This window comes from Oncorhynchus mykiss, chromosome 30, assembly GCF_013265735.2.
Source record: "Oncorhynchus mykiss isolate Arlee chromosome 30, USDA_OmykA_1.1, whole genome shotgun sequence".
Taxonomy (NCBI): domain Eukaryota; kingdom Metazoa; phylum Chordata; class Actinopteri; order Salmoniformes; family Salmonidae; genus Oncorhynchus; species Oncorhynchus mykiss.
In genome coordinates, this window is record NC_050570.1 from 40,724,640 (window position 1) to 40,742,577 (window position 17,938).

Genomic DNA, 17,938 nt, shown 5'->3' on the forward strand with positions numbered 1-17,938 from the left:
GATGCATTTCCTGATTTTACTTATGCAGGAAAATAAAAGTAAGGCATGTTATGCATCAGAAACTATGTTATAGAATTATAGTCAACCTAAAATATTGTGATATAATTATAAATACAGCTTATATGGGTTTTAAACACATTTACAGTATAAATAGCCTCTAAAATATATGTAAACAGATCATAAATGTCTCAGATTTTGTTTTATTGGAAAGCTGCGAGTGCTATTACAATTGGAGTGCTATTACAATTGGAGTGCTATTACAATTGGAGTGCTATTACAATTGGAAGTTTACATACACCTTAGCCAAATAAATTTAAACTCAGTTTTTCACAATTCCTGACATTTAATCCTAGTAACAATTCCCTGACTTAGGTCAGTTAGGATCCCCCCTTTATTTTAAGAATGTGAAATGTCACATTAATAGTAGAGAGTGATTTATTTCAGCTTTTATTTCTTTCATCACATTCCCAGTGGGTCAATTAGTATTTGGTAGCATTGTCTTTAAATTGGTTAAATTGGGTCAAACATTTCGGTAGCCTTCCACAAGCTTCCTCCAATAAGTTGGGTGAATTTTGGCCCATTACTCCTGACAGAGCTGGTGAGTAAGGTTTGTAGGCCTCCTTGCACGTACACACTTTTTCAGTTCTGCCCACATATTTTCTGTATGATTCATGTCAGGGCTTTGTGATGGCCACTCCAATACCCTGACTTTGTTGTCCTTAAACCATTTTGCCACAACTACAAAATGGACAATGCTTGGGGTCATTGTCCATTTGAAAGACCCATTTGTGACCAAGCTTTAACTTCCTGACTGATGTCTTGAGATGTTGCTTCAATATATCCACATACTTTTCCTCCCTCATGATGCCATCTATCTTGTGAAGTTCCCCAGTCCCTCCTGCAGCAAAGCACCCCCACAACATGATGCTGCCACACCCGTGCTTCACGGTTGGAATTTTGTTCTTCGGGCTTGCAAGCATCCCCTTTTTTCTCCAAACATAACGATGGTCATTATGTTATTATTTCATAGTTTTGATGTCTTCACTATTATTCTACAATATAGAAAATAGTAAAAAAAAAAGAAGAAAAACCCTTGAATGAGTAGGTGTGTCCAAACGTTGAACTGGTACTGTGTTGTCAAACATATTTGTAGCCTACCATTTGTATTTTATATTTATATCCTTACTTCTTCAATCTGGTCACAAACATAGGCCTATGGCATTGCAGCAAATTCTTGATTGAAAAACATCTTATCTATGCTTCAGAAGCAAAAACTTGCGTGTCTTGATTGTTGACCAGTCATCAGCATTGGCGCACATAGGCGGCGCACATATCCAGATTAGTAACCAGAAAGCACTTGTTTAATTTGATCTATTTTGCCAGGCAAAAACAGGGTTCCCTGCCTACTTTAATATTATCCATATAAAGTATCTTTTAGCAATCTGCTACGGACGCATCTTCGTCACAACAATAGGCTACCTGTTGACTTTAGTGATCGTTTTCATATATCAGATAGCCCTAGTTGGGGTGGGTTTTAATTATATACCTCAGTGGTGGTACTGGCTATACAGTGCCTTCGGAAAGTATTCAGACCCCTTGACTTTTGGCACATTTTGTTACGTTACAGCCGTATTCTAAAACGGATTTAAAAAATAAAACATGTCAGCAATCTACACACAATAGCCCATAATGACTATGCAAAAGCAGGTTCTAAGAAATGTTTGCAAATGTATTAAACATAAAAAACAGAAATACGGTATTTACATAAGTATTCAGACCCTTGGCTATGAGACTTAAAGTTGAGCTCAGCTGCATCCTGTTTCCAATGATTATCCTTGAGATGTTTCTACAACTTGATTGGAGTCCACCTGTGGTAAATTCAATTGATTGGACATGATTTGGAAAGGCACACACCTGTCTATATAAGGTTGACAGTGCATGTTAGAGCAAAAACCAAGCCATGAGGTCGAAGGAATTGTCTGTAGAGCTCCGAAACAGGATTGTGTCAAGGCACAGATCTGGGGAAGGGTACCAAAATATCTGCAGCATTGAAGGTCCCAAAGAAAACAGTTGCCTCCATAATTTTTAAACGGAAGAAGTTTGGAATCACCAAGACTCTTCCTAGAGCTGGACGCTCGGCCATTCTGAGCAATCTGGGGAAAAGGGTCTTTGTCAGGGAGGTGATCAAGAACCCAATGGTCACTCTGACAGAGCTCTAGAGTTCCCCTGTGGAGATGGGAGAACCTTCCAAATGGACAACCATCTCTGCAGCACTCCACCAATCAGGCCTTTATGGTATAGTGGCCAGACAGAAGTCACTCTTCATTAAAAGAGTGATGCTTTTTGGCAAACTCCGCTTGGAGTTTGCCAAAAGGCACCTAAGGGTCTGATGAAACCAAGATTGACCTCATTGGTCTGAATGCCAAGCATCACGTCTGGAGCACACCTGGCACCATCCCTATGGTAAAGCATGGTGGTGGCAGCATCATGCTGTGTGGATGTTTTTCTTCGGCAGGGACTTGGAGACTAGTGAGGATCAAGGGAAAGATGAACGGAGCATAGTACAGAGAGATCCTTGATGAAAACCTGCTCCAGAGCGCTCAGGACCTCAGACTGGGGCGAAGGTTCACCTTCCAACAGGACAACGACCCTAAGCACACAGCCAAGACAATGCAGGAGTCTCTGAACATAAGTGAGTGGCCAAGCAAGAGCCCGGACTTGAACCCGATCTAACATCTCTGGAGAGACCTGAAAATAGCTGTGCGGGAACGCTCTCCATCCAACCTGACAGAGCTTGAGAGCATCTGTAGAGAAGAATGGGAGAAACTCCCAAAATACAGGTGTACCAAGCTTGTAGCTTCATACCCAAGAAGACTCGGAGATGTAATCGTTGCCACAGGTGCTTCAACAAAGTACTGAGTAAAGATTCTGAATACTTATGTAAATGTGATATTTCATTTTTTTTTTAATAAATTAGCAAAACATTTCTAAAAACCTGTTTTTGCTTTGTCATTATGGGGTATTGTGTGTAGATTGATGAGGACAAAACAACTATTTAATACATTTTAGAATAAGGCTGTAACGTACAAAATGTGGAAAAAGTCAAGGTGTCTGAATACTTTCCAATGGCACTGTATGCCTTTATTCAACTAGGCAAGTCAGTTAAGAACAAATTCTTATTAACAATACCAGCCTAGGAACACTGGGTTAACTGCCTTGTTTAGGGGCAGAACAACAGATGTTTACCTTGTCAGCTCTGGGATTCGATCTAGCAACCTTCCGGTTACTAGTCCAACGCTCTAACCGCTAGGCTACCTGCCACCTATATGTACATATAGGTATCGATAAAGTGACTAGGCAACAGGATAGATAATAAACAGTAGCAACAGCCTATGCGATGAGTCAAAAAAGACCAATGCAGATTCTGTGTGAGCTCCCCTACTTGCTACTTGTTACACTTTGAATGCTTAGCAAGACAGGAAAATGGTCTAATTCACACACTTATCAAGAGAACATCCCTGGTCATCCCTACCGCCTCTGATCTGGCGGACTCACTAAGCACATCCCTCATTTGTAAATGATATCTTAGTGTTGGAGCGTGTCCATCTATCCGTAAATTAAAAAAAACACACGAAAATGAAGCTTTCTGACTGGCTTAATTTAAGAACATTTTATTATTTGTACTTTTACTTTGGATACTGAAATATATTTTTGCAATTACATTTACTTTTGATACTTAAGTATATTTAAAAGAAAATTCCTTATTTAAAAGCAAATACTTTTGGACTTTTACTCAAGTAGTATTTTACTGGGTGACCTTCACTTTTACTTGAGTCATTTACTTTTACTCACCACTGCCAATAGCTACCTGGACTAACTAATTTAGCAGTCAGATGGCTTAGGGGTAGAAGCTGATCAAGGTCCTGTTGGTTCCAGACTTGGTGCATCGGAACCGCTTGCTGTGAGGTAGCAGAGAGAACAGTCTATGACTTGGGTGGCTGGAGTTTCTGACAATTTTTAGGGCCTTCCTCTGACACCGACTGGCATTAGAGCGCCTGGATGGCAGGGCCATGCGCACTACCCTCTGTAGCACCTTGCAGTTGGATGTCAAAGCAGTTGCCATACCAAGTGGCGATGCAGCCAATCAAGATGACTCACAATGGTGCAGCTGTAGAACTTTTTGAGGATCATGCCAAATCTTTTTAGCTTCCTGAGTGGGAAGAAGTGTTATCATGGCCTCTTCACAACTGTCTTGGAGTGTGTGGACCATGAGAATTCCTTAGTGTTTTGGACACCGAGGAACTTGAAGCTCTTGATTCATTTCCACTACAGCCGTGTGTCGATGAGTATGGGGGGGAGTGCTCTTCCCTCCATTTCCTGTAGTCCACATCAGCTCCTTTGATCTACACAACACCGATTTATGTAGTAATGGGTGATAAATTGAGACGTTTCACTACTATCACTACATAATTCTCCCTTAATGACTACTGTGTACCTACTGAGAATTACTACACAATGCCTACACGTCACTGCTGTATGTCTACCCAATCCCTATTGAATTACTACACAATGCCTACACGTCACTGCTGTATGTCTACCCAATCCCTATTGAATTACTAGTGCCGTGCCATCTGAGTGTGTAGTGTTGTGTCACTACTGATCACAACTGAATTGCCGCTGCTACTTTTTCATTTCCTACATAAACCCTTTTGAATTACTATCGAAAACATTCACTTCTGTTTGCCAACTCAAAACCACTATTGACGTCTTGCTGTTTTACTACGGTGTCACTAGTGGACTAGTGCACATTTTATTTCCTAATTGTTCTAACTGTAGCTGTATCACCAAAGAAGAAATTACACGCTTATACCCAAAAAATGTATTACCATAATTGTATTTATTTATTATTAAATACCTATTAAATATTTACACTTTTCTCTTAATCCCTTTGAGGCCTTGTCTTCATTCAGCTTTGATTTAACTATCTTCAGATCCTCTTTTGTGTTGCAGCCACATTTCTCCACCACATAACCTTTCAGAAAATAAAGACAAGCAGAAGAGACAACCAATTATAAGCCGTTACCAATCATCTGCTGACAGAGGTCACATAAAACAACACAGAAAAACATTTGATAAACAATGTTAATCTCATAAACAACGGCCTCCAGACTTCTTATGTTGAGAGCCTCCTTGGCAACAGGTTAAGAGGTAAGTAGAATGGGTAAGTATACCAATATGAATATACTGTACATTTGCATACAAACACACATACTTATTAGCAGGGTTGGGTAGGTTACTTTCTAAATGAAAGTAACATAATCTGATTACATTCCATTACTTTTAGATTACTTTCCCCTGAAGAGACATTAGAAAAATACAAAAATGTATGTTACCAATTGAACAACATCTATTGCAGGATAAATCAATGTTAAAGTTTACACAGCTGGCCATATATGGATGTTAAATATTACTTTATGGGTTGGTTATGTAGGCTTCTTCTAACCCATCACGTTCTACTACATATAATAATATGATTAAATTATATATGTAACCACTCTCAGATTAACAGACAGAGCATTAGATGCAAGGACTGACCCTCCATGCCTACCAGGGTACAGTGGGTTAACTGCCTTGTTCAGGGGCAGAACGACAGATTTTGACCTTGTCAGCTCAGGGATTCGATCCAGTATCCTTTCAGTTACCAGCCCAACACTCTAACCACCAGGCTACCTGCCGCCCCAACAATGACAGCGATCTCTATGACAATGGATAACAGCTAAGACTGTTTTGGCTAGCAATCGTTTGTGTTAAAAAGTTATACAAAAAAAAATAACAAAGACATGAAAGTATTCATTAAACATATAGGAAAGTCAAACGTACAGATGGTGTCAGCATAATAGCTATGACAGACAGGATGACAAAGGACGGAAGATGACTACATTCAGGATTGTCCTACAGCCAACTACTTCCTGTTTTATCTGGCTATAGTGTTGTGATACTTATTTACAACCTACATCGAGTAGTAAAAAGCGCTACCTGATTGCTATAGACCAGGTATTCTCAAACTGGGGTACATGTACCCCAATGCTGTCGGGGGTATGCCAAATACAAATGTGATTCACATTTTCAAACAGTCCATTTATATTTTCCAACAGGGCTATACATTTGGGTGAGTTTTTTTTAGGCTTGTTTCACCGGCAAAAATAAAGTTAAAGCATCTAGTATTCAGTGAAATAGCAACACAATGTCAAATGCAGGTAGCCTAGTCAAATAGTTAACATCCAATCACATTAACCGTTACTCTCTCGCCGGAATTATACTAACGGTCCGTATGTAGCCAAACATAGCTGCTGCTCATTCCGTTTGCTCGAAAAAGGATAAATGGTTAAACAAATGAAGGCCTGCGTCCATAGAGACGCATACCAGCTCTACTGGTAGTACTGCTACTACCAGCAGTACTACACCTGCACCTGTCGACGAAACAAGTTGTTCTGCTTCCACGAGCACATCCCAATGCTAGCATCAGTAATTCTACATTTGTGGTTAGCCCAGCTAGCATGGACACTGACAGTTGTGAATCTGATGCAGCCGAAGAGCTACTGCCCCCTTACCCGGGAAAGCACGGAACAACAGACAGAGACGTTGGACCTAAGTCCTCCACAATAGTATTGGGCTTGCCTTGTCCTAGCCACTCGGTAGCTCACCATACGCTTCTAGCCCGTTCTTATTAATGGTATCTGTTGCTTTTATACATGTCTTAATATTCGAAAGTCGTCTTAATTCTCGCTCAAAAACCTCCCGTGGCTTATCTTTCAAATTGGCATGTTTTGTTTCAACAATTACTGCTTCACATACAAGCCAGTGAATTCTATGCGTTACAGCTGGATGTGTCAACAGGCCTGGCACAGCTCCTGGTATATGTTACGTTCATGGGGGGGGGGGGGTCCATTAAGGAAGACATCCTCTTCTGCAAAACCCATGAAACCAGGACAACATGAGAGGATATTTGTAACGTACTGGACAGCTTTGTGTGTTGGTATCTGTACTGATGGTGCAAAACCCATGACAGGGAGACATAGTGGAGTGGTAACGAGCGTGCAAGCAATTGCTAACGTTTTTACAACATACAGAAGTGCGCTGGTTATCAAGGGGCAAAGTATTGACACGTTTTTTTTTTAATTGAGAGACGAGCTTAAAGTTTTTTTACTGACCATAGTTTTCACTTGTCTGACCGCTTGCATGATGATGAGTTTCTCACACGACTGGCCTATCTGGGTGATGTTTTATCTCACCTGAATGATCTGAATCTAGGATTACAGCGACTCTCTGCAACTATATTCAATGTACGGGAAAAAATTCAGGCTACGATTAAGAAGTTGGAGCTCTTCTCGGTCTGCATTAACAAGGACAACACACACGTCTTTCCTTCATTGTATGATTTTTTGTGTGCAAATGAACTCAAGCTTACGGACAATGTCAAATGTGATATAGTGAAGCACCTGAGTGAGGTACTTTCCCGAAATGGATGACACAAACAACTGGATTCGTTATTCCTTTCATGTCCTGCCTCCAGTCCACTTGCCAATATCTGGACAAGAGAGCCTCATCGAAATTGCAACAAGGGGTTCTGTCTTGGCAAATCGTGCTGTTAAGACACTGATGATCTTTGCAACCACGTACCTATGTGAGAGTGGATTCTCATCCCTCACTAGCATGAAAACTAAATACAGGCAACAGACTGTGTGTGGAAAATGATTTAAGACTGAGACTCTCTCCAACACAACCCAACATTACAGAGTTATGTGCATCCATCCTTTCAAGCACACCCTTCACAATAACCTGTGGTAAGTTATTCACAATTTTCAATGAACAAATACAGTTTTATATGTAAGATGGCTAAATAAAGAGCAAAATGATTGATTATTATTATATTATTATATGTCCCCTGGTCCTATAAGAGCTCCTTGTCACTTCCCACGAGCCGGGTTGTGACAAAAACTCACACTCATTCTTATGTTTAATAAATGTATCGTATAGTGTGTGTGTGTGTGTGTGGCAGGCTCACAATGATGGCACACAACAATTTGAGAGTGTGCTGACCCTGGTGCTAGAGGAGGTACGCAGCTGGAGGTTGAATGTTTTGAAGGGGTACGGGACAATAAAAAGTTTGGGATCCACTGCTACAGACATTCCTGTGCAGTAAAGCTGTAGTGTTTGGACTACTTATTTACTTCCAACATCAAGTAGTACAAATCTCTACTTACTACTGAAACAGTACTGTTTTCCTGCTGAACACGACAACAAAACTCCACTTGAGTATCTTGAGCAACACAATCCCTACAAGTCTCTACATAGTCACTACTGCACGAATAGGTTGTGTGTAGTGATTCAGTAGTACAACTAAGCTGACTCTGCTTTACAAACACACACATGCTTACTGTACCTAGTCCGAACACACATACTCAAGGTCTTAAACACACAGAATGTGATGCCTTTTATGAGAGGGCCTGTAACATTAGAGTGCTATCAGCTAGTTTCTTGTTTGGTATTAGTACACTCTCCCTCTGTCTCCCTCTCACACTCCTCAACAGACACATGTACACACATGTCTTAAAGGACAATTCTGACACTTTCTAACCAATTACTATGCACTACTTAAGAATTGATACACATTTTGAGGTTGTATTGTTTTTGTTAGTCATACTGCACGATTCCTTGTTTTTGTCATTTTGAAGCTTCTGTATTGCCTAAGTCTACAGCATACCATGATTCCCAGGGTGCATTTCATCTCCCTAGCTGGCTATCAAGCCCAGACGAAGCTTAGTCTAAATATATTGCTTATGTCACAAGTAATGAGTGCATTTCACATTACTTTTGGCTTGTAAATATACTGTAATGCTTGCATGAATGTCGTGCTGAATATATGTTCATGCCCTTGTCCTTGTCACCAATCAACTGCAATACACTTCAAAATATTTCAAATTTAGATGCTAACTACCTACGCAAACCATAACACAGAGTTACTGTATCTAGTTAGCATGCTAGCTAGCCCAACTGCTACATCAAAAATAATAGTGTTTCAACAACAACAACTACATTTCATCTTGGTGACTGCCTTAAACAACAGTCCAAACAACATGTAGGCTGTTAGAAGAACACAACATTTATTACGGCATTTACAGGCAAATCATTACGGAATCCTAGTCTCTCAGACTGAAAATATAGACTATTTGGAAAGGGCACAATGGATAAAATATTTACAGATGTTATTAGACAAAGACAAACAGAACAACATATAGCAAGGAGTTATATAGATCGTTGAAAATGACTGTCCATAATTTCTTGTATTAGTCATCTCTGGGATCAGAGACGTCACAGAGAAGCAAGTTCCCGGTTTAGCTCATCACTACACAGTCAATAGGCATGAAATCATACAATTACACTAAACCTGTGTAACATATCACTAAATACTTAATAATAACAAACCAAATGTTAAAAGCGGCGGAGTTGTCCTTTAAGGGAACTGTTACTCTCGGAGTTAAGGGACCGGGTCATAAACACATGCCAGTACTACCCATACCAACACCAGTCGACACACAGACCCAGCCAGTCTTACCTCCAGAGGAAGGGGTTTACCACCTGGTGGACAGGGGCTGATAGTGGGCCCTCTGGGTGGGCAGAGGTGGAGTAGAGGAGGAGGGAGGGCTGGGAGGAGGAGGTGTGGAAGGAGGGAGGGAGTGAGGTGGGAGAGAGCAGGTGCTGCAGGAGGCTGGTGTTGCCATGGCAGCGGTGCTGAGCGGCCGGCCAGATTCTACAGTTCGCCACGGACGGGCAGATGGGATGAAGGAGGAAATGGAGGGGAAGAATAGTGGGAAGGTGAGAGTACTGTCTGATGAACAACAGTGGGGTTTAAAAATCGCCACACAATCACCACCAACACTAACTATTGTACGACTAGTAACTAGCCTAACTTCATTCCATACAAGCTTTGATAAAGAAAGCAAAAGCTTGGCTGTGTACTCAGGCAGTGGATCACTCAGCCTTCTGCTCTGAGGCTGGTACGGACTGGGCGTTAACACTTGGAAAGGCAGGGCTGTTGGCAGGCTGGGTAGAGAGGAGCCATATGGGACTAGTCTAAAACAGGTCTGGACCTCCTGGCGAGTGACCAGAATGTGTGAGAATATAACCCTGGCAGCAGCCTGCTGTGTGTATATGACTGTGTATGCGTGTATGACTGGGCAGTAACCTGGCAAATTACCCCCCCACCCCCCTCTGCGAATGTAGGATTTCCCTCTCCTCTAACCTCTCCTCCTAATCTTCCCCCTTTCTTTACCTCCTCACTTTCCTCCACCTCTCCTCCAGTTTTTCCGCTCAGCCTGAGTGCTGATCTGTGTTTCCGCGGCTGTGTGTGTGCACTGTATGTGTCGGAGGGGGTGTAAACCGACGCTGCCGGGCCCATCACTCTACTCTCAGAACTACAGCTCCACAACAAAAAGGGCAGAGACTCACACGCATACAGTAGGGTCAGTTAACCCTTTGTGGTCAGTGTGTGTGTGAGTGTGTCTTACTGCATGCGCAGGTCGGGAGCTCCTGGCCTCTCCTTCCTCCTCTTCATCATGTTTCCAATGGCAACGGTAAAGCAAGGGGTGGGCTCAGGGTGAAAGTCAGTGTTGCTCCAGTGGACTCTGCCTCCTGTCAATCAAAGCCATGCTGGCCAATGAGCTGACCGCTCACCTCCTCTCAAAACAAAACACTACAAAGCCCTCACTGACCAGTCCTTCATAACACACAATGAGTATACGTAACTGTGTGTGTCTATGTGTGTGTGCAGGCACACTTGTGTGTATGAGTGAGTAATGGTGTGTGTGTAACACAATCCAAAATCAAGCTGTCAATCTTAAGAGGCCTAGGGGGGCGGACTGTGTAGTAAACAGACAGGCACAGTGCATTCGGAAAGCATTCAGACCCCTTGACTTTTTCCACATTTCATTATGTTACAGCCTTGTTCTAAAATGGATTCAATTGTTTTTTTCCCCCGCTCATCAATCTACACACAACACCCCGTAATGACACAGCAAAAACTGAATTGTAGAAATTTGAGCAAAAAAATAGAACTAAAACTGAAATATGACATTTACATAAGTATTCGTACCCTTTACTCAGTACTTTGTTGAAGCACCTTTGGACGCAATTACAGCTTTGAGTTTTCTTGAGTATGACAACACAAGCTTGACACACCTGCTTTTGGGGTTTGTCCCCAATCTTCTCTGCAGATCCTCTCAAGCTCTGCCAGGTTGGATGGGGAACGTCTCTCCAGAGATGTTCGATCGGGTTCAAGTCTGGGCCAAGGACATTCAGAGACTTGTCTCGAAGCATGTCCTGCGTTGTCTTGGCTGTGTGCTTAGGGTCGTTGTCCTGTTGGAAGGTGAACATTCACCCCAGTCTGAGGTCCTGAGCGCTCTGGAGCAGGTTTTCCTCAAGGATCTCTCTGTACGTTTCTCCATTCCTCTTTCCCTCAATCCTGACTAATGTCTCAGTCCCTGCCACTGAAAACATCATGCATGCTGCCACCACCATGCATCACTGTAGGGATTGTGCCAGGTGTCCTCCAGACGTGACGCTTGGCATTGAGTAGGTAACTTAGGTAACTTTTGGCTCCAAGCGGGTTGTCATGTGCCTTTTACTGAGGAGTGGCTTACTTCTAGCCACTCTACCATAAAAACCTGATTGGTGGAGTGATGCAGAGATGGTTATCCTTCTGGAAGGTTCTCCCATCTCCACAGATAAACTCTGGAGCTCTGTCAGAGTGACCATCAAGTTCTTGGTCACCACGCTGAGGTGGCCCTTCTCCCCCGACAGCTCAGTTTGGCCAGGCGACCAGCTCTATTAAGAGTCTTGGTGGTTCCAAACTTCTTCCATTTAAGGATGATGGAGCCAACTGTGTTCTTGGGGACCTTCAATGCTGCAGAAATGTTTTGGTACCCTTCCCTAGATCTGTGCCTTGACACAATCCTGTCTCGTAGCTCTACAGACAATTCAATCAACCTCATGGATTTGTTTTTGCTCTGACACACACTGTCAACTGTGGGAACCTCTATAGACAGGTGTGTGCCTTTCCAAATCATGTCCAATCAATTGAATTTACCACAGGTGGACTCCAATCAAGTTGTAGAAACATCTTAAGGATGATCAATGGAAACAGGATGCACCTGAGCTCAATTTTGAGTCTCAACGCAAAGGGTGTGAATAGTTATTTTTTAAATGTTTCTGCTTTGTCATTAGGGGGTATTGTGTGTCGATTGATGAGGGGAAAAAGTATTTAACCCATTTTAGAATAAGGCTGTAACGTGTGGAAAACGTTTTTTTTTTAAAGTAAAGGGGTCTGAATATTTTCCCGAACGCACTGAATGCCAGGTATCTAGGCTACAGTGTTCTCAGTGCTCTGTACTGACACAGAGCAGGACTCATAACAGCTTATCACTGCTGCTGAGTCACACACACTAACACACAGACACTATCCATCTCTCTAACAAACACACACTATCTGTCTCTCCCTGATCCAGCTATAATAACATCAAACCATTCAGAAACACTCTCCAAGCAACCCCCTGTCTTCTGAACGCACGCGCGCGCACGCACGCACGCACGCACGCACACACATACACACACACACACTCACACACACACACACACACACACACAGGTCAAGTATAGGTCAGCATTGGTTCGAATAGCCTCACATAAATCCTACGCAGGCAGTATCCCCAAGCTAAGAGCCCCGATCCTGGGGATGGCTTGTCAGTTTGTCCTCTGCCTCTGCAGTGTCCTGGAGATTTGACTGCGCTCTGTGACTGTCAAACAGTAGTGTCCAAATGGAGAGCTTGACCCTGGTCACTGCTTCTTCAGCCAGAGAGAAAGAGAGAGAGAGAGCGAGCGAGAGAGGGCATACAGCCTGAGCTACGGTCACTCTCACTGGTGTTGTCTGAGCGGTAGAGTACAGAGAGAGAGAGAGAGAGAGAGAGAGAGAGAGAGAGAGAGGGAGAGAGAGAGAGAGAGAGAGCTCCAGAACACACTGACACAGCACTAACACGCCCAGCAGGCAGGCACAGAGCATTCTCATGTTATCACAAGACCCTGTGGGAGGTGCAGCTGTCGCCCCTGCCTTATTTTGGCTAGCTAGCCCCCCACCTCCTCTCTCTACCCCTCATCTCCCTGTTCTCTCCAATACCCAATCTCTGTTTGTGGAATCAGAGGGACACAAGTGTCCCTGGTGAGGGAGCCTGCCTATGTAGGGGTTAAACGCAGATCACATGCCTGGTCAGGGACAGGGACAATGGGTCTGGATCAAAGAAGCTACAGTAGGGGCTATGGTTATTGCTAGCGTTAGCGCTGGAGCATCACTAAACTAATCCAGCCTGATTAGTGGACTGACGTATGACCACTGTCTACAGGCTATGAAACTTTGTTTGCGTGTGTGTGTGTGTGTGTGTGTGTGTGTGTGTGTCTGAGCTGCCCCACATCCTTGAGTGGGAGCGAGCATGAGAGCAAGAGGACACGAGAGCAAGAGGACATGAGTGAAGTAAAACTATATATTTTACATTTCCTATCACTGCTGCTGTAGCAGGGGCCTGGACTCGACAAGGTGTTGAAATCGTTCCACAGGGATGCAGGCCCATATTGACCACAATGCTTCCCACAGTTGTGTCAAGTTGGCGGGATGTCCTTTGGGTGGTGGACTATTCTTGATACACAAGTGAGGCCCAACCACTGGCCCAAAAGCTGCCTGGAATCTCCTAGCTCTGTTCTGCTCACCGGTCAAGTGAACACATACATTCTCACGAGGGCAGGCCTGTCTTCAAAGACACTGTGGCAAATAAGAGATGAAAGATACAACTTTTGTGTCGTGTTTGGGTTACTTTTCAGAGCAGAGCAGAGCCACTGTGGACGCTAAGCTACAGGCCTGTTCTGCCCCATCCCAATGAGCTTCCACTTGTAACCCTTCAGACCTCACTGTACTGTTCTCTTTCTTGACAAGGCAGTTCGTCGTACTGTGTGGTCAAGGTGGGGATTTGACAACTTTTGATGGAATTGCAAACGCATCTTTTGCCACGTCAACTTCCAAATGGCGAAGCTTTCGCTCTAACGGTCAACGTCAAACTGGATACCTCACGGGACATGTTGAGGTATGCCTTTACCATGTGATGCAAGGGGTTAGAGGAGACACAGGATTCTGACAATGGGAATATGGAAATGGATTGAGCCCCCAATGGGATGTGCTGTGTGTCCGCGGAGACAAAGAGACAGAAAGTGTATGGTGTAAAAAAAATTAAATAAATGTAATTCCCTGTGGAATTAACACGCCCGCCCGCTCGTTTCGCCCGCCCACTAACATGCTACCTCACATGCTGCCGTCATGTCTGCATAATGCCACAAGGTTGTCCGGGGTTTGACAGAGCTTGGCAGTCTGTGATACGACCGTAAAAGAGAAAATGAACGAGACAAAGAGAGAGCCTCTGGAGCCCAGAGTCGATCCGAGAGAGCACGGACTGGCTACAGCGGTCCCCTTTTCCTCCTCTCTCTATCCAGACTTCCCTCTTATCACATTTTCTTTAAGACGAATCATCTTTCCATCAGCAGATCCCTCTCTCCCCTCTCTTACGTTAGCGACAGTGATCTAGAGAGCCCAACCAATGGCGGTTTCAGTGTAGCCTTTAATAATCCTACATTTAAAAAAATGGATGGAGGAGCTCGCAGACCAGGCCCAAGTATCTGGCCCAACCCTGAAGCGTCAAATCCTCCTCAGCACAGGAAGAGTCTCACAGGAAGAGTCTCACAGAAAGAGTCTCACAGAAAGAGTCAACTTTCTCCTCCCCATTGCTCTTCAAGGCGGTGTTACACAGTCACAGTATACACAATGGAGTCCTTGCAGGGTTCCACAGAGCCCGGTTCAGTGCAACTCTCCATAGAGGCTTTCCTGTTTACAGACGGGCGGAGAGAAGGACGCCTCTGCCCTTGGCAAGGCTGGAGAAGTGAATCAAGAATAGAGATGGAACGGCTATGGGTACTTACAAACTCCCCCTCCTCGGAAGACTGAGCTCCTTCTGCGAGAGAGAGAGAGAGAGAGAGAGAGAGAGAGAGAGAGAGAGAGAGAGAGAGAGAGAGAGAGAGAGAGAGAGAGAGAGAGAGAGAGGACATGTCAGTGTACTCATCATTTAGACACATGGCGATATACAGTGTTAAAGTTGTTTGTTATTTGGGATGTAAATAAAAATCCCATGTACACAGTGTTGCTTGACGTCCAGTGAGGAAGCGTGTGTAAAACCCTGAAAATGGCACTAGGTGGCACTGTGTCACCATCTGAATTTGTTGAGTAGCAAAGCAAATAGCAATGTCTTCCTTACAGTGGTGGCACAGCACAACATTCAGCTGATCCATGGTTTATGTTTTAATGGCAATGACTGGTAGTCACAGCTTGCACTGTATTCAGTGTAAAAACACAACCTAGAGGCAGGCTATTTCCATCGTAAGGTCATTTGAAATACCCTTGACCTGAGTGTTCAACGGACCTGCAGTTCTCAAGGGAGTAACAATAGCATGGGCCAAGTCGGAGAAACCACTCTCTGCTGAGAGAACAATGATTCTGTAGCTATAATATCAGGTTTGTGTTGATATGAAATAGATATGAACATGATCACAGTGGTGACTACTGGGTGGGTGGGTGTGTGAGCTCTCTATGTGACAACAGAACACTAACACCTACCCAACAGCGTGTGTCACCTGGACCCCTGACACTGTTTACCATCAGCAACACACTCGCGATAGGCTGTGTGTGTGTGTGTGTGTGTGTGTGTGTGTTTGTGTGTGTGTGTGTGTGAGTCAGTGTTTTGAATCAGATAGCCACTAGACAGACAGGCAGACAGGCAGACACACACAGATAAACACAAGAGTGGGCTTGTTCTAACAGGCTCTGAACACCGACAGGACACGTGTGCCTCGGGGTGGAGTGTGTCGTAACCCCAGGTCAAAAGAGAACATAGCTGAAGGAGAAAAAGGACCTTGTCATAAAGACAGACAGAGGAAGAGAAAGAGACTGAAAGACAGATCGATGAAGGGAGCAGGCATCTGCTGCTCCACATTGCCCGACCGCGGTGTATCTTTCAAGCCCACTGCGTGTTTCGCTCCTTCCCGGTCTCTCTGCTTGATAGTTGAATATTAACACAGACCGTTTCAAAGTGCACACTTAGCAGGCAGAACCCTACTTTTTAGTTAGTGACAGGAGCACTTCTGCATAGATACAGTCTGTCTGCTTGCTGGCTAGCGTTCTCAACCTCACTCTCCATCCCACTCTCGGACTCGGACTCAGGATGGCTGTCTCCACATCACTGTCAGACGAGCAGTAGCTCTCTCGCTCTCTCTCTCTCGTTCACCCTCTCTCTCTCTAGTGTCTATTATTATTGTTAATTATTAGTGAGCTAATGGAGATATGGAGTTTAAAGAGAGGACAGTACGTGGGAGAAAAAAATATATATATGTGTGTGTGTCTCTACGCTTCATGATGTGTAGTGTTAGTGTGAGTAAGTGTCAGCACTCGGTGTGTTCTAGGGAGTCTAGATAAACAACAACATAGCTCTCAGGACTAAACAGCCTGATTCCATTAGAAGCCCAGAACACAGGACTAATGTCATCGACAGTGTGTGTGTGTCTGTGTGTTGCAGAGCCCCGTAACACATCTGCTTCCCCTCTATCTCTAGCTAACTCTCTGAGGGCCGGGAGGCCTCAACTCAATTTGCCTCCCTACAGATGCTGTTCAGAGCTCAGCTAGAGAGCTCTGCAGGGTGCCTGATATATAGATCTTATCAGGGGACTGGGGGGAGGGACTGGGGGGGTAAATCCAGGTAACACTGTAACATTGAGACAAAACAGGATAGGAGACTGCCATTAATACAGTCTTATCAAACAATCTGAAACAAGGGAAGATGCTATTAAAGGGGTGATGGGCTGAAGCCTGGCCGAGGGAGAGAGGGAGGAACAGGGAGGGGAGAGAGGAAAGGGGGAAGAGAAAGGGGGTACGTTCTGCCAACCAACCAGCCACCCACGCATAGCCCTGTAATGTGAAAGGATTGCTCTCAGCATCTCTTCTCTGGCAGACTGATTGCATTAGGGCTGCCGCTGTGTGTGTGTGTGTGTGTGTGTGTGTGTGTGTGTGTGTGTGTGTGTGTGTGGGGCTGAGCTGCCCCACATCCTTGAGTGGGGATGTTCACCTCCTCCCCAACCCCCCCCCAAAATATTAAAATCTCCATGACACACATGCACAAGCACACACACGCACAAGCGCACACACATCAGCTGGCCATGTAATATCTCAAAGGCAGGGTGATGAGGAAATTAGCTGGATTGACAGTTTGGATGGTAACCGCCACACAAAAAAAAAACGAAAGTAATCTCCTCGATGGAACACAAGCATCAATATTCCTCTAGGTCCAACCGACATGACAGCGAGAGAGAGAGGAGGGAATTGTGATTTATATTTATTATGGATCCCCATTAGCCCAAACACATTAAGGCACATTAAGGCACCAACAAAACAGTACATCACATACCATCATTAGACCACTAAATGTATAATACCACTTTACAACAATTACACAAATGTACGTGTGTAGAGTGGTGTGTTAGCGTGGGTGTAAAAATTCACTCAAATCTTATTTGTCACTGGTGCCGAATACAACAAGTGTAGACCTTACCGCGAAATGCTTACTTACGAACCCTTAACCAACAATGCAGTTCAAGAAATAGAGTTAAGAAAACATTTACTGAATAAACTAAAGTAAACATTTTTATAAAAGTAACACAATAAAATAACAATAGCGAGGCTATATACAAGGGGTACTGGTACCGAGTCAATGTGCGGGGGTACAGGTTAGTCGAGGGAAATCCT

General features: G+C 43.9%; 1 protein-coding gene across 6 annotated transcripts in view; it reads right to left on the reverse strand.

Annotated features, from left to right (window-relative positions):
• Positions 1 to 17,938, reverse strand: part of LOC110521825 (microtubule-associated serine/threonine-protein kinase 2) — a 167,918-nt gene that overhangs the window by 118,958 nt on the left and 31,022 nt on the right. For 3 of the 6 annotated variants that reach the window (XM_036969243.1, XM_036969242.1, XM_036969239.1), the window contains exon 2: positions 15,070 to 15,101. In XM_036969243.1, the coding sequence (XP_036825138.1) occupies positions 15,070 to 15,101 (32 nt within the window). Of the gene's footprint in view, positions 1 to 9,616; positions 9,812 to 10,568; positions 10,693 to 12,740; positions 13,007 to 15,069; positions 15,102 to 17,938 lie in introns of those variants that run through there. The other 3 variants (XM_036969237.1, XM_036969235.1, XM_036969236.1) reach the window with 2 other exon arrangements.